This window comes from Sesamum indicum, unplaced genomic scaffold, assembly GCF_000512975.1.
Source record: "Sesamum indicum cultivar Zhongzhi No. 13 unplaced genomic scaffold, S_indicum_v1.0 scaffold00128, whole genome shotgun sequence".
NCBI classification, from domain to species: domain Eukaryota; kingdom Viridiplantae; phylum Streptophyta; class Magnoliopsida; order Lamiales; family Pedaliaceae; genus Sesamum; species Sesamum indicum.
This window is the reverse complement of record NW_011628055.1, coordinates 285,472-305,617: the sequence shown is the minus strand read 5'-3', so window position 1 is coordinate 305,617 and position 20,146 is coordinate 285,472. Positions and strand designations below refer to the sequence as shown.

General features: G+C 37.7%; 3 protein-coding genes across 3 annotated transcripts; all 3 read left to right on the top strand.

Annotated features, from left to right (window-relative positions):
* The first annotated feature begins 831 nt into the window (after positions 1 to 831).
* Positions 832 to 8,115, top strand: LOC105179233 (pre-rRNA-processing protein TSR1 homolog). The gene is made up of 21 exons (XM_011102835.2): positions 832 to 991; positions 1,102 to 1,178; positions 1,308 to 1,385; positions 1,459 to 1,590; positions 1,868 to 1,918; positions 2,018 to 2,161; positions 2,262 to 2,384; positions 2,530 to 2,607; positions 3,068 to 3,163; positions 3,235 to 3,351; positions 4,063 to 4,146; positions 4,451 to 4,546; positions 4,667 to 4,864; positions 5,313 to 5,388; positions 5,500 to 5,603; positions 5,688 to 5,944; positions 6,022 to 6,108; positions 6,219 to 6,449; positions 6,766 to 6,844; positions 6,960 to 7,023; positions 7,482 to 8,115. The coding sequence occupies exons 1-21, from the start codon at positions 901 to 903 to the stop codon at positions 7,601 to 7,603; spliced, it is 2,385 nt and encodes a 794-aa protein (XP_011101137.1). The 5' UTR covers positions 832 to 900; the 3' UTR covers positions 7,604 to 8,115.
* Positions 8,116 to 9,992: 1,877 nt separating this feature from the next.
* LOC105179232 (protein YLS7) lies at positions 9,993 to 14,227 on the top strand. Its single transcript, XM_011102834.2, has 5 exons — positions 9,993 to 10,433; positions 10,696 to 10,795; positions 10,890 to 11,603; positions 12,362 to 12,636; positions 13,112 to 14,227. The coding sequence occupies exons 3-5, from the start codon at positions 10,985 to 10,987 to the stop codon at positions 13,907 to 13,909; spliced, it is 1,692 nt and encodes a 563-aa protein (XP_011101136.1). The 5' UTR covers positions 9,993 to 10,433; positions 10,696 to 10,795; positions 10,890 to 10,984; the 3' UTR covers positions 13,910 to 14,227.
* Positions 14,228 to 14,983: 756 nt separating this feature from the next.
* On the top strand, positions 14,984 to 17,120 carry LOC105179231 (probable pectinesterase/pectinesterase inhibitor 46). The gene is made up of 2 exons (XM_011102833.2): positions 14,984 to 16,062; positions 16,268 to 17,120. The coding sequence occupies exons 1-2, from the start codon at positions 15,039 to 15,041 to the stop codon at positions 16,945 to 16,947; spliced, it is 1,704 nt and encodes a 567-aa protein (XP_011101135.1). The 5' UTR covers positions 14,984 to 15,038; the 3' UTR covers positions 16,948 to 17,120.
* Positions 17,121 to 20,146: the final 3,026 nt, after the last annotated feature.

The window sequence follows — 20,146 nt, the reverse complement described above, 5'->3', positions numbered from 1 at the left end:
GTTATTTAGGTCTTACTCAGTAGCTAAAACAATTGTATGATCTACCACATGAACTTATGGAGTTTTGACCATTTTAATAATCGCGATGGCTTAAAAATTAGTTATCATTTTGAAAGTTCGTACAATTGTATGATAAGCTGGTTGACTTTGGTAATATCATTACTGTAGGGTAAACTGTATTTTTTTTTCTCCGAATTATAGATGCTTCTATAATTTACTCATCAAAGTATTTTTTGTATAAATTAACCCTCTCAACTTTGTGTTATTTTTCACTTTGCCATATTTTACAGTTTTACCGCCAATTTGAAGCCAAAAACTGTGAACGTGCTGCATGTGAAACTCTTAATAGCAATATAGAGATAATAAAATGCCATTTTTTCCCCAATCATAAACATTGTATATACGAAAATTAGCAATTGCCGTATTTGTTAAGTTTGATATTGATATCTACCTGCCAAAATTCTCCAAATTTTATTTTGGGTAAGTTATGGAGTCCTTTGAAGTTTATACATGTACGAATATTTTATCTCTATTTCAAAAATTATAAATAAATACTTCTTAATATTTGTCTAATAATTCTTTCATTGTTGGAATTCGCTGAAATTTATTATAATTATAAACAATTTATTATTAATTAAAAAATTATAAATATAATTTATAATTAATGAACGTCTAATAAATATATTGTGGTAGCCTTTTATTTTTTTATTGGTTTGGGCCGCAACAATTGTGGGCTGTCATGATTTTGTAGATGCAGTCCAAATATTAGGCTTACGTGAACAGCCCAAAAACAAACCCGAACGGCGAAGACAGACGATGTCCTATTTTAAGACTCCACCACCACCATCATCTAGGTTTTCATGAACCACTGCTCTTAAGTTTTTCCAGAGGACTTTAGACATGGGAGGGTCTAAGGTGCAGTTCAACAAGGCGCACAAAACTCGATTTGCTTCCAAATCTTCCCGCAATGTCCACAAAATTTCGTCCAAGGGTTGGTTTTTCGTTCTGTTTCTTTTTTCTCTTTTTAGTTAGAAGTTTATGTTTTGTAGTTAGTTTGGCAGTAGTTATTGCAATTTGGTGATTCTACTTCTGTTTGATCAGATAAAATCATGATGTCGAAGCCTGACCGTGGTGTTGCTAAAGGAGCGAAGGCTATTCGGCTTCAGCGTAACAAGATGGTGACTTTCTTTTTATTCCTGAGCGTATTTGCATGTTCACATTGTTTTCTTTGTGTGTGTTGGGACATTGGATCAGGAAGTAGTTGTGAATTACGTGGACTCAATAAAACTCTATACATGACTTTGTAGATGAGGGAACAGAAGAGAGCCGCGCTTTTGAAGGAGAAGAGGGCGTTGTCCGGACATTCGAGCTCTCCTCGTGTTATTGTGAGTTTCTTTCCCGCCTGTTAAGGGAAGAAAACCCGAGAGTGTTTTTCTCATGTTATGTGAACAATTTTAGGTGCTTTTTGGGCTTTCTGCGTCTGTGGACTTGAACTCTCTTGAAGAAGATATACTATCGTTATTGTCTGGAGAGGGGAACGATTCTACTTTTCCAGCTATTGCATCACCAGAGTATAAGCTGAGAGCCACGGTACACTCATAATTTTTTCAGTTGTCCTTCTTAACCTGAGCGTAGTTTTTACGGAACTCGAGTTGCTTTATCATGATTTTATCTTCTGATGCTTAAGTAGTTTACATCGAGTTTGAAACATGTCTGTTTTGCTTAAATTTTTCCTCATAAATTTTGGCTGATATTTTAAGTAAGGCAAAAGACAAGCTTAGTGGCATCCCTACATTGTAAATTGCGTGGAAGGTTTATTTGGTCGATCTGAAAAATAATTGATATTTACTTCAATTGTCTGCAATAGGTCTTGAAAGCACCTCATAGTGATTTGTTGACGTGCATGGAAATGGCAAAGGTACTTTATTGGTTCTTTTCTAATTTATGCATTGCCTGTATTGAATCACTGACCAATATCCTGATTAACACATTAAATGTATACTCATACTCCTTGTAGGTTGCTGATTTGATTGCCTTTGTGGCATCTCCAAACTCCTTAGATGAAGCAGATGAAGAAAATCATTTTATTGATTCTTTTGGATCACAATGTCTTTCGGTTTTCAGAACACTTGGTCTACCCAGCACTGTAGTGCTAATTCGTGTAAGCAACTTTCCACGCACCTATTGTATTCTGTCAGTTTTATCTTTCTTCCATAAGCTATTAAGAAATTCTGGATTAATTCCTCTAATTATGTTTTCAGGATCTTCCTGATGATATGAAAAGAAAGCAAGAACTGAAGAAGATGTGCACGTCTATGCTTGCTTCTGAATTTCCAGAAGATTGTAAGTTTTATCCTGCGGACAAGAGGGATGAATTGCATAAGGTAAATTCTTTGCTGATAATTGATGAGAGCTTTTTTGACTTAAAATGTCGTCATGATTCCATTATATAGCGTTCTGACAATCCACATATTTTTCTTGTTGGATTTGGATCCTTGTAAGAGATTGTTTGATTATTTCTGGTTATAGTTCATGTGGCTTTTCAAGGAGCAAAGGCTGACAGTACCTCATTGGCGAAACCAACGTGCTTATATCATGGCTCAAAAGGTATAACTTGGGCAACTACTTATCTTGTTTCTGTGCATTCAATTTTCTGGGTTTTCCTTTTATTATGTCTTCTGCGCGTTATATACCATAGAGTAGTTTAATTGTTTTGAACTGGAATAATTTACTACCTGCCAAAATAGAGATTCTCATTGTGGTGTTGGCTTATTGCATTATCTATCTTTAATGACTGTGAAATTGGATCCAGTAGGATTTATTTTATTCATATAGTGCCAATTGATGCAGTTCCCTTGGCAAATAATCTGAAGGAAAAAAATATGAAGAACTTCACAAGTCACTGCTTGGTTACTAATTTCTTTTGGTTATGGTACTCTGGGGAGTTGAGATGAATGCCTTTGGTAATATGTAACTCTAGTTTTGGAAAGATTGACTACTAGCGTATGAACTTGTCATCTTACCTGTGGGAAAAATTCAATACATATTAAGCATCATCATGCTGCAGGTTGATATGGTCGCTGATGAAAATTACAGTTCGGGAAAATGCACGCTTGTCCTTACTGGTTATGTACGTGCTCACGGCCTCTCAGTAAATCAGCTGGTAATAACTTCTTCCCCTGTTGTTGATCTGCAACTATGGAATCTGTTCGGTGTCTGAATTTTTTGTATCAGGTGCATGTTGCTGGAGCTGGGGATTTCCAGTTGTCAAAAATTGAACTTCTCAAGGATCCATGTACTCTGAATGTAAGGAAAGGAGTAGACCTCATGGACTCTGAGAATGATATACAGGTATTCCTTGTCTTGTTTTGACAACAGTAGCCGTTGTTTTCTGCTAAGGATTAGTTCTCAGGGAAAAAGGTCCAATCACATAAACTGATTAAGATTGTACTTACTTCAACTTGTCTTGTTCTTTGATCATTTGGATGTTCAGAGGATGCTTTCTGTACATTTGCTCACCAGTAATGAAAATGCCTATGGACCATGAGGGTTGCATTTTTGTCTGTACACGAAGCCCCTTTCTCGAGCACAGCATGTTAAAAGCCTGAGTTACTTATTTTCCTAAGTAGCCACAAAAAAGTGAATAAACAAACTTGTTCTGGTGATACTTTTAGCAGAAACCTTCTTTCAAGGTCAAAGTAGTTGTGAAAGATTGACCTACTATTGATGTAACTGTGGTTTTAATAGATGATTCAGCATTATGATTTTATTTGATCGAGATATTGGATGGGTGGGAAAAAGATGAATGAATCAGCAACTCCTACTTATGGACCGTAGTTCCGGTAGATCCCTTTCAAATGGTGTGTGCGGAAGGAGAATATAGGAGACTGGCAACCTAATAGAGTAGCTTAATTCCACGATCGGATTTGGGTCTTTCCAACAGCAGATTTTGTTTTTTTCACATGCACCTTCCTATACAGTTCATAGATGATTCCATATCTGGCAATGGGCAATTGATATCTTTTATTCAATTTTTTGCATCTTTTTACATCTTGCATGCAGGTTGTTAGGTGCCTTACCCCTGATCCACAGAAGCAAGAGCCATTAGTTGTTGAAAATGTTCCTGATCTATTGGCAGGAGAACAGGTTAGTATTTGGCGCTCTTGGTCCTTTGGCTGTGATTAGTTTGGATCCTTTGCTATTAATCCTCTTTGCACCATGGAATCAACACTTGTTTGCTTAAAATTTCTGGCTGATATCTTACAGATTGCATCATAATCTAAGTTGTCATTATCAGTTGTCTGAAGTGACCTTTTTAGTGTCATGTGCCTTTTCTAATCCAGTTCCATTATGTGGCTTCTGCGCACTTCTCTAACTTCATCAGCTTTACAGCTTTATGTATGCTCCAATTCTCTGAGTGAAATGTGCTCATGCCTTTTTTTAAATTCAGACATGGCCTACAGAGGCAGAAATGGCTGAAGCTGACAGGAATCATGAGAAAAGGATGAAAAAGAAGAGGCTTCCTAGGGGCATATCAGAATACCAGGTGGAATCTTGTTCCATGCTTAAGAATCTCCATCCCCTTCCCTCTCTTTATTGGTCATGACAGATAATTAAACAAGCCATGCAATGATCACTCTAATAATATGTTTGGAACATTTTGCAGGCTGCATGGATTGTGGATGATTCTGATGTTGACTATTCCGAGAGTGATGAAGATGGAGATGATGGTATGGTATTGGATGATGGAGACAGCGGCTTTCCTGACCAAAAGTTTTCGAATGGTTCTGAGTTTGATGATGACCAGGCTTCACTAAATTTAAGAGATTCTGATGAAGAGACTGACACAGATTCCGTAATGATGGTAGGTCATTCTTGACAGCAACTGCAGCCTAAGAATTTGAGTTTGTGTTTTTTTTTTGGTTCCATATCCAAAAACATAGCTATTCTAGACCGATTGAACTTGAGAAATCTCATTTGATCCATGAATCATCTTCTTGAGTATTATATTCATGTGTAATTTGCAATAATTTTTTGGCTAGCATCTGTTTTGATTTAGTCAGAATGCTGTTAACCATTAGCAATTCCCCTTTCCTTAATTTGTTTTTCCAGTGCCTTTCGGACAAAGTCAAACCACTTTTATCAGGACAAAAACTAACCTAAGCAATAAGTTAAACTGATTTACATTTTGTGAAACGGGTGGGGGGTGTAAGTTGCTTACCAAGCATTTGTGGGACAGTTTTTGCATACAGGGTACAGTGAGTCCCTTTATATTATCCTGAGTTTATGAATGAGTGTTCTTTGTACCACAGGAAGGTGAAAACTTAACCAAAGAGCAGATAGCGGATCAGATTCGAAAAATTAAAGAAGCACATGCTGAAGATGAGGGTAACTCTCCGCTTATTTAATGTTTATGTTGGCTTCTAGTTAACTACCTGCTGGAACAATTGTGAAGGTTGAAGTAATTGGCATCTTCTAATTGCATCCTGTACCATCCAGAATTTCCCGATGAAGTCGATACACCATTAGATATTGCAGCTCGAAAACGATTTGCCAAGTTTAGAGGTGTCAAGTCTTTCAGAACTTCATCATGGGACACCAAAGTATGTTCTTGTCTTTGATAGAATGGAAAATCTTGAATACTTGACCGTGGGTCCTAGTGTTAACTAAGTTTTATGATTTTATAGGAATCTCTGCCTCCTGAATATGCTAGAATTTTTGCATTTGACAATTTTTCGAGAACACAAAAGCATGTTGTTGCAAAGGCTCTTGATATGGAGCAAGAGCTAAGTGACTGTATACCACCTGGCTCATATGCAAAGCTTTATATCAAGGATGTAGAAGATGGAGTTGCATCCAAGTTGTGCATTTTAGCGAAGAAAATTCCAATAATAGCCTCTGGTCTTCTACAACACGAGTCTAAAGTATCTGTCCTCCATTTCAGGTACCTCTTTTTATCGCCATCTCTCTTGTTTCGTTAACTTACTGCATTCTGACAATTTCAACTTTATGGGTGTGTAGCGTTAGGAAGCACGATACATATGAGGCTCCTATTAAAGCAAAAGAAGAATTCCTATTTCATGTTGGCTTCCGCCAGTTTATGTCGAGGTAATTTGCTTTTTTTTGGAGGGGCTGTGGTGGTGGGGGTGGTTTCAGTAAGGAAAGAACACCTCATACTGTTCAATTTTCACTTACACCTTTTGAGCTTATCAATGCAGGCCAATTTTTTCTTCAGATAGTATTAATGCTAACAAGCACAAAATGGAGAGGTTTCTCCATGCTGGGCGGTTTTCAGTTGCTTCAATTTATGCTCCGATTTGTTTTCCTTCACTTCCTCTAATTGCCTTGAAGAGCCAAGGAGAAGAGACCTATCCTGCTTTGGCTGCAGTTGGTTCACTGAGAAGTGTAGACCCTGATAGGATTGTTCTCAAGAAAATTATTTTAACTGGGTGAGACATGCACACACATGCCTCAGCATATCAGTATTTCATCTTTAATATGATAATATGGTAGAAGTTTGTGCTGTACATTCGGACCTTCTGCAATCTCTGCTTAAATTCTTTGGGTCTCTGCATGACAAATGTCTAGGCTATATATGTTTATGCTCTCTTTAAATTGTAATTGAAGTAGATTTAGACTAAGTTGCTGTATTGTTGAAAACTTGTACATGAAGAACTAAAGAGTTTATTATTTCAAATTTATAGTTAATGCAGAGGCTAGCTAAATTGGATATATCGACTAACAAATTGGATATATGTCATGCAGTTATCCGCAACGTGTGTCCAAATCAAAATCCACTGTGAGATACATGTTTCACAACCCTGAGGATGTGAAATGGTTCAAGGTTATATGATCAGAATTTACTGAACTAATTGAAATTCATGTTATTTTCTGTCACTGTTTCTGCAGAGTGGCAGGTCTTATTTCTCTCTTTTCTTACTGTTTCACATTGGTTGCAGCCTGTTGAACTTTGGACCAAATGTGGTCGCCGTGGTCGCATTAAGGAACCTGTAGGAACGCATGGTAAGTTCTCACCCAATTAAAATTGTAGCTAGATCTTTTAATTTTTCTTTGACCCAATGGATGACAAACAACACAGTTTTAGGTTTTGGATATGTTCATCTCTTGCTCCTTTTTTGATAAATATAGCTTGGTTAACTTGTCATGTGTAAAACTATTAGTGCTAGTTGTGGAATAACGTCAAACTCTGTTTCCAGTGCGAGGTTAATTTATGAATCCAAACATGCACGTCATCTTTGTCTGTACACTTGAATTTACTGCATGTTTTCTTTATAACTTTGAATTTCCAAAATTCCAAGTTGGTCGAGAACGTTCATGTAATCGCTGAATTTTGAGATATCCTAACAACTTGATCTTAATTCTTAGTTGATAATTCCGTCATGTACATGTTAAAAAGTGACTAGTAACTTTAGTTCTTTCTGTTATGTCATCTGAATACCCTTGCATTTGTCTTTCTTCAGGGGCAATGAAATGCATATTTAATGGTGTCCTCCAGCAGCACGACACAGTATGCATGAGTTTGTTCAAACGGACATACCCCAAGTGGCCCCAACGGTGGTTTCCATTACAGAGCAGTGCTTAAATTATCTGTAAGTGGACGTAAAACATCAGTTCCTTGGAGCAAAAGTGGGGCAAAACTAGTGTTTTACCATCAAAAGGGAATGAAGCTCTGGTTCAGATTGACTATCAGCAGGTGCTGCCGGCTTTACATAGCCAGCAGCACAGGCTCGTGCTCTCTCCACCTATACAATGGGAGAGGAAATTTTGCCTGTATGAGTGTATATGCTCTTTTTACAAAAGTTAGAAAGACATTATTTAAAATTCTACATATGCAAAATGATTGAGGATATCTTGCGTTGTGCTTGTTTAATTCTTCATATATGACGTAGGGAGGGTTAGCGTACCGTGCAATGAAAATTACGAGTTTGATACTTGTGTTGGCTTATTCGGATTTACGGATAGTCTTCACGATGATAGCAGTTTGGGTCTGGGGTTGGATTTTGAATTACATTTTACCCTTTGTATTCCTGGGAAGTAGATATTAACCCTTGTATATCATAAAAAAGAGAGAAGAGGTGATACCAGTTTAACCAACAGGTGTTTGCATTAGTGTTTTCATGATCGAGACTCCTATTAATATATGAGCTGATTCACATAATATGAAGGGTCGATTACAATCACCGCTTTATATTTTTGGACGTCTAATAAACCTTGATACTTCACAATATTTGAATATATTTTATTATTGTAAATACTTAAATTTATTATGAAGTTTATCTTTTCTGATTACCGTAGTACTGTTATTTCAAACAGAACGAATTGGTAACGATCCGGATCCAGATTAATTATAGCTGTACCGTATCATAGTCCAGCTCACTACAGCCAATTTCGGTGTGATTGTATAAAATTACGGCTGATTGACCTTTCAGCATCAGTGAACCAACCATCCGCAACATTAGTGCCAAGTGCCAAACACTCCACGCATTGTGCATCGGCCACTGCATGTCTGCATCTTTGACATAGGAGTATATGCACCACGCATGATGCAATGGACCCTCTGACACCATTGTTTAGGGTAAATTAAAATAAGTTCTTTTAAAATTTTGCATAGTTCTATCAATTAGTTTTTAAAATTGGATGTTTTAAAATTTTTTGAAAACACCCTCTGACATACGCTCATCATTATTTGAAAATTATTTATTATCTTCTTAATTTTAATAGTAGTTCAACAACTAGCTCAATCAATTAGTTTTTATTAGATTTTCGTTTATTGTTTTGGTGAATTGAGCAAAATATTCTTATGGGTAATGAATTATAATTTAATTTTTTTTAAAAAAATCTATATCTTTTTATTATTAACAAATTGGATGTTTTTTTTTTTTTACAATTTTTCAACATTTTCATACACCTCTCTTTTTTAAAATTATTTTTAGTTTTTTTAAAGAAAAAAATTAAAAGCAAATTGGGCAAGTTGACAATTTCAAGTTTTCGGTTTGAATTACATAATTTCATAAAACATCAAGAATATTGATAATTTTGATGAGATGCGTTCTACAAAAGTCGTAGGTCATTCGACCATTGGGCTTGGGGGGAGTGGAAACGAGCTTGGTGTCTGCACAATAAACGAGCTTAGAGTGGGGAAAACTCAATGAAATATACGGCCCAAAGAGACTTGCCCTAAAAGGGGTTATAGAGTCCAAGTTAAACCCACTAGAAGGACCACATATCTGGCTTAAGAAGGAAGCTTGGTAACTTTTCAAGCCTCAGGTTCACGTTCAAGGCCCAATTAGGACATCCCAGGAGAAGGAAGGCGTCCCCAAGACTCGGGACTCTTAAACCTAAACAACTCCCTGCGAAATAGGAGTCCCGCATGCATGGAGTCTTACCCCAAGCAAAGACATATTGCTCCAGGATGGTTAGTTGGAGATAAGATCAAATTATGCCTTATCCATATGTATCTCCCTCCTTTTCTCGAGAGTAAAAGTAGTGTGCGATCCCAACAGCGGGGGATGCCCCTCTATATATATAGGTGCAGTCCCTCAACAAAGAGACCTTTCAAGATTTGAAAAACCATTCTATATTCTTGTTTTACTATTCGAATTGTACTCTGGTCACAATTTCTCCTACGAATTTTTTTTATCCCAATTTCTCATTACGATTTATTTTTATGATTATTTGTTCATAATTTTGAGATTAACTTGAGCATCGGAGTTCTAACGCCTTTTTGTAGGTCCCTCTTTAGGATTTGCATTCAGTTTGGCCCAAGCTTTGAGCACAGTTCATATCCATTGAACTTGTGCATTTTCTGAACACATCAATCAAAAAATAGTATTCGGTCAAAATTAATTTAATTATGATCTACCTTCGTTCTAACATATATATATATATATATATATATAGAGAGAGAGAGAGAGAGAGAGTGAGAAATATTAATACGTATCTAAAAATTGTTGTATGCTGTTTTGTATAGTACTGAGTACCGACCATTAGATCGATCGTACTGATCTCCCTTTTTTAGTCCCTAACGAAATTAATATCTAATTTGATTGATGTAAATAGTTTTCCTTTGATGAACACTGGAAACTCAAAACCTCTCATAGATCGGAATTCTGCCCCAAATCAAATTCTATATTGTAGACCTAAACCTAATTGTGGCAGCTGGTTGTCCACTATCTTTAATTATTATCGAATCATCTCTACCGATCTAAACTCTCTTTAAACCTCTTTTTTTTTTGCCCCTTATAACACTAAAGTATTTTATATGCACGTGACATTGCATTCATGCTCTCCACCAAGTTTCATCGGCGGTCGAAGTCTCATACATTTTGTTTCGGCAGTTTCTGCTGATTCTGCGGCGATTTTGATAGTTCCAGACTGGCATTTGATTTTACGCAATCATTTTGGTTGTTAAGGTGAGAATTTTTTGTGTTGTGTTGCTGGAATCTACTTGCCGTTTCTTTATGGAAATTGGAGGAGATTTTTGGCGAATGGTATTTAATCTTGACGTGGGTTTTGAATGGTGGTTCCGAATTTCAACCGAACAGTCTTTTTCGGATCTTGAATTCTTGATTATCTTCGTCTGCTTTGTCTGTCGGTTTACTTGTTGACATCAGTTATCCTTGGTGTGATTTTGTTTCGTACTCATTGCTTGTTGTTTATCTTGTTGTTATGCAGCTTCTTGGCTTGTCTGGATTGCTGTGCTGGAGTTTGGAGGATGATTATTATTGTTCTTGCTTATTGATATTGTCTTATTTGACAAAGTCCAATTATAAGAGTAAGTTGCACACTGGAGGAAACTAACTAGCTTCCATGAATCAGTAGCTTCTTGTTTGATGGAATTACGACCGCTCTATATTTGTTTTTTCCAGGGTGCAAAGTATTGGAATCGATCTTTATGTACTTCTTGAATCCCATGTTTTGTTTTTGGATACTGTGGAGGCTGCATTAGTTTGGAGAGAAAGACATGACTTTGGTTTCAACTAAAGAATCAACGAAAACTGCCCATCCAAAGTCCCTTTTATCTATTGTTGCTTCAGTGGGAGGACTTGCCTTGTTCTTAATTATTGCTTCAACCCTATTGGTCTCACAACCCATTGGCTCTACAATCCGTGGGTTTTTCTATGGTGTTGATAGCTTGGCAAAGATCGATCCAGAGTTCTCCCTCGGTAGCTCAGTTTCTGAGTCCAATCACACTGTCCATCCATTTGAAGGTTTACTGAAAAGAAATCTAACAGTTCCAGAGAACCGTGGACCTGAAGGTTTTACTCAGCATGGTGATAAGGAATCTGTGAAATCTGGTGGAGCTGATGGCAATGGACCTGTGATAGAAAACAATGAGCCTCCTATATCACGGAATGAGGATGAACTGTCAGATTCAGGATCAGCAGAATCCAAGAATCTGAAGCCCAACCCTCCACTTGCGAAGGTAACTCAAAAAGATGATGGGAATAGTTCATCTTTCTCTCATACTGCGTCTCAGGAAAATGCACCTTTGTCCTCCACTAATTTGCAAACAGAATTGAAGAATGTGGAGTCTACTTCTTCTGCCACCAATTCCAGTCAATCTAATCATGTTGATTCAGGTACTATATTGTTGTCATCTGAAATGTGTAGTCATATCCCATTTTCAGCCGGTGCTATGTCATTTTTCTGTTGCTTTACTTTTTGTTTCTATTTCCTTAATTAATTGTGCTCCTCTGTAGTTCTATCGTGCCCTCCTATCTGGAATCAGTTTTTTCTCAGCTAGTTGATGTAACTCAATTTTGAAGGTGGCTAACATTGTGTCTCCTTGTCTGTTGCCGGTGAAATTTACTTGTGGAGAATTGGCATGCCCTTTTGCATTTTCTTTACATGTCTTTATTTGACTATAGTTGATATGATATTCTCATAACCTTCAAAAAGATCATTTCCTTGGTGTAACAAATGAGGTGAAGGCTTATCATATTCATTTATTTGTATCTTAGTGCTTGCACTGTCTTTTAAATTTTCTCTTTTACTTGTCACACGATTGATTGGTGTCTCTTTCTTCATCTCTTTCACGTGGTGCTAACAACTTCTTGTCCCGTTATATGACTTCCACTTAGCAAATTGTTTTCCCTATCCAACTGTAGGAATCTGTTTGTCCCTAGTTTTGACTATGCAAGGGTTGAAATAATATCTCTTGTCATGATTATATATGTCCAATTGCACAAGATGTTGACAGCCATCAATTTCCGCATCTGGTTAAGCTATTTTAATGCTGTACCCTCAGCTGAAGTAACATAAGATATACTTCCATTGGTTTACTTCACATGTATTGCTTCATTTCTTACACGGTAACCTTATCTTGTTTATGTTTCAGGTTGTGATCTTTATGATGGAAAATGGATTTATGACTCAACTGGACCCTTGTACACAAATAATTCTTGTCCTGTACTCACTCAGTCGCAGAATTGCCAGGGGAATGGAAGGCCAGACAAAGATTATGAGAATTGGAGATGGAAACCTTCACACTGTAACCTCCCTAGGTTTGATGCGAAGAAGTTTTTGGAGTTAATGAGAGGAAAAACATTAGCTTTTATTGGTGATTCAGTTGCTAGAAATCAGATGGAGTCAATGCTCTGTATCTTGTGGCAGGTTAGCAGAAAGGCTTTTACTTTTATAATTTAATTGCCTTTGAGTTGTTTACTTTTGTTCATAAATAAAATCTGTTCCCAAAAGAAAATTTGCACACTTCTTTGTAGTAAAAGAATGCCCTGAACCATTTACCTTTTGCAACACGAGACTTATAGCTAACTCTAAACTTGAATGTATGATGCCTCGCTCAGACCCTATCTCTGCCACTCTGTATAAAAATTGAACTTGCTGATGTATATGCTATTCCTGGTCTCCATCTATCTAATGCATGTTAGAGACTTTATAAGTTTGGTTTTGAGCTATGGGTGACAATATGAACTAATCCTATCTATGTTTAGTCACAAAAGTATATTCATTAATTCTATTTGCATAAACTGCATTGCATATCTAACATGCTCTCGGCTGATGATTTTATTTTCAGTGTCCACCATTTTCATTTCGATGGGGTTTAACCACTTGTTCTGCCCTTGTTTAGGTTGAGGTTCCTAAAAATAGAGGTAATCGGAGGATGCAACGCTACTATTTCAGATCTACATCCACAATGATTGTTCGTATATGGTCCTCTTGGCTTGTCCACCAAACACCCGAACCGTTCGACTTTGCTCCTGCTGGAGTGGTTAAGCTCCATCTGGATGCACCTGATGAGCACTTCATGGACTATATCACGGATTTTGATGTGATTGTCCTCTCCTCCGGCCACTGGTTCGCCAAGCAGTCGGTTTATATACTGAACAACGAGATTGTAGGAGGACAACTGTGGTGGCCAGACAATTCAAGAAAAAAGAAGATTGACAGCATCGAAGCTTTTGGAGTATCTGTTGAGACAGCTCTTACTGCCATGGGCACGCATCCAAACTACACTGGTCTTACCATCGTCCGTAGCTTTTCACCTGATCATTACGAGGGTGGAGCCTGGAATACTGGAGGATCTTGCACTGGAAAGGTTCAGCCTGCCTCGGAAGGTGAATTAGTTGAAAATGGTTTTACCAATATAATGCATGAGAAGCAGGTGACGGGGTTTAACCGTGCAATAAAGAAAAAGACTAACAAATCCAAAATTAAATTAATGGATATAACACGAGCCTTTTCATATCGCCATGATGGACATCCAGGTCCATATCGAAGTCCGGATCCGAATAAGAAAACTACACGAGGCCCAGACGGTAGGCCCCCGCCACAGGATTGCTTGCACTGGTGCATGCCAGGTCCAGTCGACACATGGAATGAGCTGGTATTTGAAATTATAAGCAGAGAATTCGATGATACACAGTAATTCGTCTTCTTATTTGTTGTAACTAGCAGAATTGTTGGGCTTTTGATAAAATACCTTTCTTATTTGCTTGATCAGCCGGCATTAGATAATATATTGCAAGTAATGGGCAAAATGAGGGCATGCTAGGTTACTTTATACTTCCTTATCCGAGGGAAATCACTGCGACAGCACCCATTATAATTGTAAGCTTACACTTCCCTTCAAATGTAACAACTGATTCACGGTAGTCCATAGGTATATGTTGTCCTGAAGAGCAAAAACTGTAGTTTACTTATTTTATTTCGAGCCTTTTATGCTTATCAGCTACCTTGATTTCTATATTCTAATTCAAGTCGAGTTGAACCTAATATTATTCAAGCATATTTGAGTTTTTATCGAACTTTGAAAATTGTAATCGAGAATCATAGCGGTTGAACATTGTTTAATGAGTCGGACATAAATCGAGCTCAAATAACAGCCAAACTGAGCCCAACTTTGAAACCTACCAAACAAAAACTTGTATACAAGTTTGACTTGTTTATTTCAATCAATTGAATTTAAATGAGTTTTTATTGATTAATATCAAGTTGAGCATGGACTTATTTAATTTATTTTGTGGTTGAAAACATAAAATCTATGAAATGGAAGGGAATTCCTACCTGCTGTTTCAGAAGCTGCAAAGTGACAGGCTGACAGCTGCTGTGTGTGGTCAAATTTTTCAGACACTACCTGTACTAGGATTTGGCTACCTCTTTCCAGAACTAGCTAATCCAGGTCCATAATGAATACATACTCCCACGAAATCCATCAAAGTATTTTTTCTTTCAATTTTTCTAACTTATACGCGTATACCCAAAGTATTAATCAACTAAACTAAGTCATAGAATCCATCAAACAATAATAAATTATATCAATTTTAAGTTGATACATATGTTAACCAAAAAACTCAAGTTTAATATACCATAACATGAGCAGCACTTCTAGTCTTGATTCCAAGGATCATGTCTCCCACGTAAACTCCAGGCCATTTCACCATTAACTATATATATATATACAAGACCATTTTCACCATCTTCAAACAGGCTACCTCATTTTCCAAGCAAAACCCCCAAAAATATTGAGAAAAGGAAAAATAAAAAGTTCTCCAACCATGGCCTCCATGAATCCCTACGGCAAGCTTGACGAAGCTGAGCAAGAACGGCTCGTTGCACGTAGAAGGACACGGAGAAGAATCACAATCATCGCCATATCGTCCATCGTTCTTGTTGCCATGATAGTGGGAGCTGTGGTTGGAGCATCTCAAACGAAAGCTAACAAATCCCGGGCTGATGATGAGTCCCCTTCCTCCAACATCAAAGCTATTTGCAGCTCCACATTATATCCCAATTCGTGCTACAACAGCTTAGCTCCTATAGTGAAGTCAGGCAGTGTCAAGCCTCAAGACCTGTACAAGCTATCAGTACAAGTAGCAATGAATGAACTCTCCAAGGCCTCCAAGAATTTCGATGGTATCAAAAAGCTTAACATCACAGATCAAAGAACACTTGCAGCCATAGAAAGTTGCCAGGAACTGCTCAGTCTTGCACTGGACCATCTCAACAGTTCGCTCTCCGTAGAGGACTTGAAATTCTTGGAAGTGTTTGATGATCTGAGAACATGGCTGAGTTCTGCAGGGACTTATCAGCAGACCTGCATTGATGAACTTGAATATGCATCAATTGGATTGAGCACTTTCATGAATGACAACTTCAAGAATTCAACTGAGTACACTAGCAACAGTCTGGCAATAGTTACCACATTTGAGGAGTCTATTAGTGCATTGGGGGCCATTGGGAGACGTCGTTTGATGAGCGTTGGTGGGGTGCCGGAATGGCTGCCGTATAAGGAGAGAAAACTGCTGCAGACTCCAAGTTCAAGCATAAAGGCTGATGCAGTGGTGGCAAAGGATGGATCAGGAAAGTACAAGACAATAGGGGCTGCTCTTAAGGATGTTCCTGATAAGAGTAAGAAGAGGTTTGTTATCTATGTGAAGAAAGGGGTTTATGTTGAGAATGTGAGGATTGAGAAGTCAAAGTGGAATGTGATGATGGTTGGTGATGGCAAGAATGCAACTATTGTTTCAGGAAGCCTTAATGTTGTTGATGGAACTCCCACTTTCCAATCTGCAACATTTGGTAAGTTTTGGTAATTAATGCTTTGAGTTCATGCCATCATATTATATGTCTCATATGTCACGTTAAAAAGTGTATTACGTGATTCGTTATTTCTTAAGAAATGAAATAAATAGAGAAAATGCAAATTTTAAGAAATAAGAAATCATCTTTGAGTATGTATGTGTATGCTTTAAAGCTAATAATCAAACTTGTCTTGATCATGTAGCCGTCTTTGGCCAAGGATTCATCGCTCGGGATATAGGATTCCGCAACACAGCTGGTCCAACCAAGCACCAGGCAGTCGCCCTACTATCGACCGCTGATCTCTCAGTCTTCTACCGATGCACCATGGATGCATTCCAAGACACCCTCTATGTCCACTCCAACCGCCAGTTCTACCGCGAGTGTGACATCTACGGCACAGTGGACTTCATTTTTGGAAATTCAGCAGTTGTCATTCAAAACTCCAACATCCTACCCAAGCTGCCCATGTTGGGCCAACAAAACACCATCACGGCCCAGGGCAAGTTCGACCCGAACCAAAAGACCGGGATCTCGATTCAAAACTGCACCATTTGGGCCTCAACTAACCTCACCGGAGTGAGCACATTCTTGGGCCGGCCCTGGAAGAATTACTCCACCACTGTTTACATCCAAAATGTGATGGGCAGTCTGATTGACCCAAAGGGCTGGCTCCCATGGGTCGGCACATCGGCCCCAAGCACTATCTTCTATGCTGAGTATCAGAACATGGGCCCTGGTGCAGTGACAAAAAATCGGGTCAATTGGAGTGGGCTGAAGCTGAATATTTCGTCATCCCAAGCTAAAAAGTTCACAGTTGGCCCATTTATTAAAGGGGATAAATGGATCCCTGCAACGGGTGTTAATTACAAATTGGGCCTATAACTTGGACTTTTGAATTTTCTATTTTTTGGTTCCATTGTTTGGTTTTTAATCTTCTGTATTTTCTTGTGTTTGAACTTTTTTTTCTGTTTTTTTTTCCACTCATTCATTATTTGTAATGGTATCAATTCATTTGTATCCGGAAGATCATTCAATAATACGTCGTATGCTAAGGAAAATATGAGTTTTGTTGCATGTGTAGGTTGAAATTTAAATTTAAAAAGGGTTAATTGTAATTAAATTCTTCTAAAAACGTGAAATCATATTTTGTTCTTAAAAAAAAAATTCAATAATTATATACACTTAAAATTATCTGTTTACAGCCTTACCCCTTCCATTAAAGTTTGAAAAAAATGCTAACGTCAATAAAAATTTATATGAACTTTTAATTTTGCCTCTCATTTAGCATTCCCATATATATTTTTGTACTTACAAAATAATAAATTTGATATATATATATATGAAGAGAGGTTAACATTACTATAATTTTTTCCTTCTAAGTATTAAATTATTACGTATGAATATTAAATGAGGGATAAAATTAAAAATATATGCCAATATTTATCGTCCAAATCATAACAAAAGGGAATTAGATATAAATAGTAAATTTTTTGTGGGGTGAAAATATAATTTAAAACTTTGAAGGAGATTTAAGTATAATTAACCCTTTAAAAAAATAAGGGCAAAAGACAATTTTCGTCCCACAGTTATAGGCCATTTTCGTTTTAGTCCCGTAAGTATCTAGGGTTTCAATTTGGTCCCGTAAAACTGAAAAATTCGCAATTTCAGTCCAAATTTCGCCGGAAAATTTTGTGGGTCGCCGGAAAAAGTCACATGCGATGCATGTGACTTTTAAAATTGGGGGCTCGATCCTGATTGGCTGAAAAAACTGACGTGGCGCATATGTGGCGCATAGGTGTAAATTAAAAAAAAAAAAAACGACTGACGTGGATTTTTAATCCACGTCAGCTGCTGACTAGGATTTAAATAAAAGATTTTCAGCCTAATTTAGCTGCTGACTAGGATTAAACACAACATCTGGCAAAGATTTTCCCTAATTCTCCTAATTCTTTCAAACCCGCGCCCTAACTCCTTCAAACCCGATTCCTAATTCACCCAATTCTTTCGAACTCGAGCCCTAATTTCCCTAATCTCCTTCGAACCCAAGCTGCGAAGACCTATCTACTCCCCACCATTTGTGAAGACGAACAAGATCAAGCCACTTTGGAGCGAAAATGGTGTTCGTTCGGCAGGATAGGCATATGAATATGCCTCCTCCTCAATACCGTAAGTATTCTCCATTTTCACTCCTCTTTTTTTATAGAGATAAATTGACCCTTGCCGGGTTTTGTTAATTGTTGTTTATATGGACCCTTGCCGGGTTATTTTTGTTTATTATCTATTTTGTGGACCCTTGTCGGGTTTTTTATTATTTGTGTTTTGTCATTGTCGGCCAACTGTCGAGCATGGTGCTTTTATTTGTTTGTTTTATGTTTTTAATGGTGTGGTCCCCTACAACTGAACCTGCTTTTGTTGCTTTGTGTTTTTTTTTTTTGTTTTAAACAGACCCCGACACTGATTCCATAACACTATCTCTACATTATAATGGTGTGGCTAGACATATACCTGAAGCTGTGTATGTGGGGGGTAGGGTGTCTAAATACGATTATGTATCACCCCAAGAGATCAATATTGAAACTCTAAACCTGTTTTGTGATAGTCTTGGGTTAGGAAAGGATAGGGCATTTTACATAATTGTGAAGAGGAGCCCTTTACTTTTTTGGGGGCTGAAGTGAATGAAGGTGAGGGTGAGGGTGCTGAAGGTGAGGGTGTGGGTGCTGAAGGTGAGGGTGAGGGTGTTGAGGGAGATGACTTGGTAGATAGCGATTATGAGGGAGTTGAGGGTGAATTAGAAGTTGGTGGTGAAAATGTGGGGGTTGAAAGGGAAAGTGGGAGGGTGGAAGGGGAAAATGATAGTGATGAAGAGGATGGGGAGTCTAGTGAAGAAGTTGATGTGGTGGATAATGACAGGGAATTAGATGAGAAAAGGGATTCAGATGCTGATGGTGAGGGACCTTCACATCCACTTTTCAATGTAGATGAAACATATAACCCCACATTTGAAATTGGCATGTTGTTTAGCACTAAAAAAGAATGCAAAAAGGCCTTGCAATCACATGCAATCAAGTCAAAAAGAACATTGAAATTTACAAAAAATGATAAAAGAAGGATCTATGCTGAATGTGGGGATGCTGATTGTCAATGGAAGCTGCATGCAATTAAAGTAAAAGATGAGGAGACTTTTCAAATCAATCTACTACAATCTCACCACTCATGCCCACAAATCTTTGATGTGAAAAATATGAAGAGCAATTGGTTGAAGGATAGGTATTTGCAGAAATTTAAATCAGATCCAAAAAGAAATGTGAAAGGGTGGAGAGTCGATGTGATAAATGAACTAAGGGTTAATGTGTCAAAATCTCAAGCTTATAGAGCAAAAAAGGCTGCATTGAAAGAAATTGAGGGTGCTCCTGAATGGCAATATAGTAGATTGTGGGATTATGCTGAGGAGATAAGAAGAACAAATCCTGGTTCTACAGTTGTTTTGGGGACAGAAGATAATATGACGGAAACAAGGTTTAGCAGGATTTATGTAGGTTTTGCGGCCTTAAAAAGAGGGTGGAAAGCTGGTTGTAGGCCTATAATTGGGGTGGATGGGTGTCACTTGAAGGGGCCTCATGGGGGTATTTTGCTCACTGCAGTTGGAGTAGATCCGAACAACAACCTGTTCCCTATTTGTTATGCAGTTGTGGATAAAGAATGTAGGGAGACTTGGGAGTGGTTTCTAATAATTCTGTAGCATGATTTGAATATAGTTAGAGATTTTGAATACACTTTCATGTCGGATAAACAGAAGGGACTTATGCAAGCTGTTGGAGATGTCTTTCTTGGGAGTGACCACAGATTTTGCGTATGACACCTTCATAACAATTTCAAGCTAGCTGGTTTTAGGGGACAGGGACTGAAAAATGCTTTATGGAATGCTGCTAGAGCTTGTACCGTAACTGAGTGGAAGAAATGTATGGAAGACCTGAAAAAATTGTCTGAAGCTGCATATGATTGGTTGAATGATAAACCTCCAACACAATGGTCTAGATCTCATTTCAGTGAAATTAGCACGTGTGACATGCTTTTGAATAAT

What these genes read in the sequence shown, in the direction of transcription:
- LOC105179231 (XM_011102833.2), top strand. Translation starts at nt 15,039, where the DNA reads ATGGCCTCCATGAATCCCTACGGCAAGCTTGACGAAGCTGAGCAAGAA. An exon ending in TTTCCAATCTGCAACATTTG is followed by an intron (nt 16,063 to 16,267) that starts GTAAGTTTTGGT and finishes TTGATCATGTAG; the next exon opens with CCGTCTTTGGCCAAGGATTC.
- LOC105179233 (XM_011102835.2), top strand. Translation starts at nt 901, where the DNA reads ATGGGAGGGTCTAAGGTGCAGTTCAACAAGGCGCACAAAACTCGATTT. An exon ending in AGAGGGATGAATTGCATAAG is followed by an intron (nt 2,385 to 2,529) that starts GTAAATTCTTTG and finishes TTCTGGTTATAG; the next exon opens with TTCATGTGGCTTTTCAAGGA. An exon ending in TTCCGCCAGTTTATGTCGAG is followed by an intron (nt 6,109 to 6,218) that starts GTAATTTGCTTT and finishes TTATCAATGCAG; the next exon opens with GCCAATTTTTTCTTCAGATA.
- LOC105179232 (XM_011102834.2), top strand. Translation starts at nt 10,985, where the DNA reads ATGACTTTGGTTTCAACTAAAGAATCAACGAAAACTGCCCATCCAAAG. An exon ending in ATCTAATCATGTTGATTCAG is followed by an intron (nt 11,604 to 12,361) that starts GTACTATATTGT and finishes TTTATGTTTCAG; the next exon opens with GTTGTGATCTTTATGATGGA. An exon ending in TGCTCTGTATCTTGTGGCAG is followed by an intron (nt 12,637 to 13,111) that starts GTTAGCAGAAAG and finishes GCCCTTGTTTAG; the next exon opens with GTTGAGGTTCCTAAAAATAG.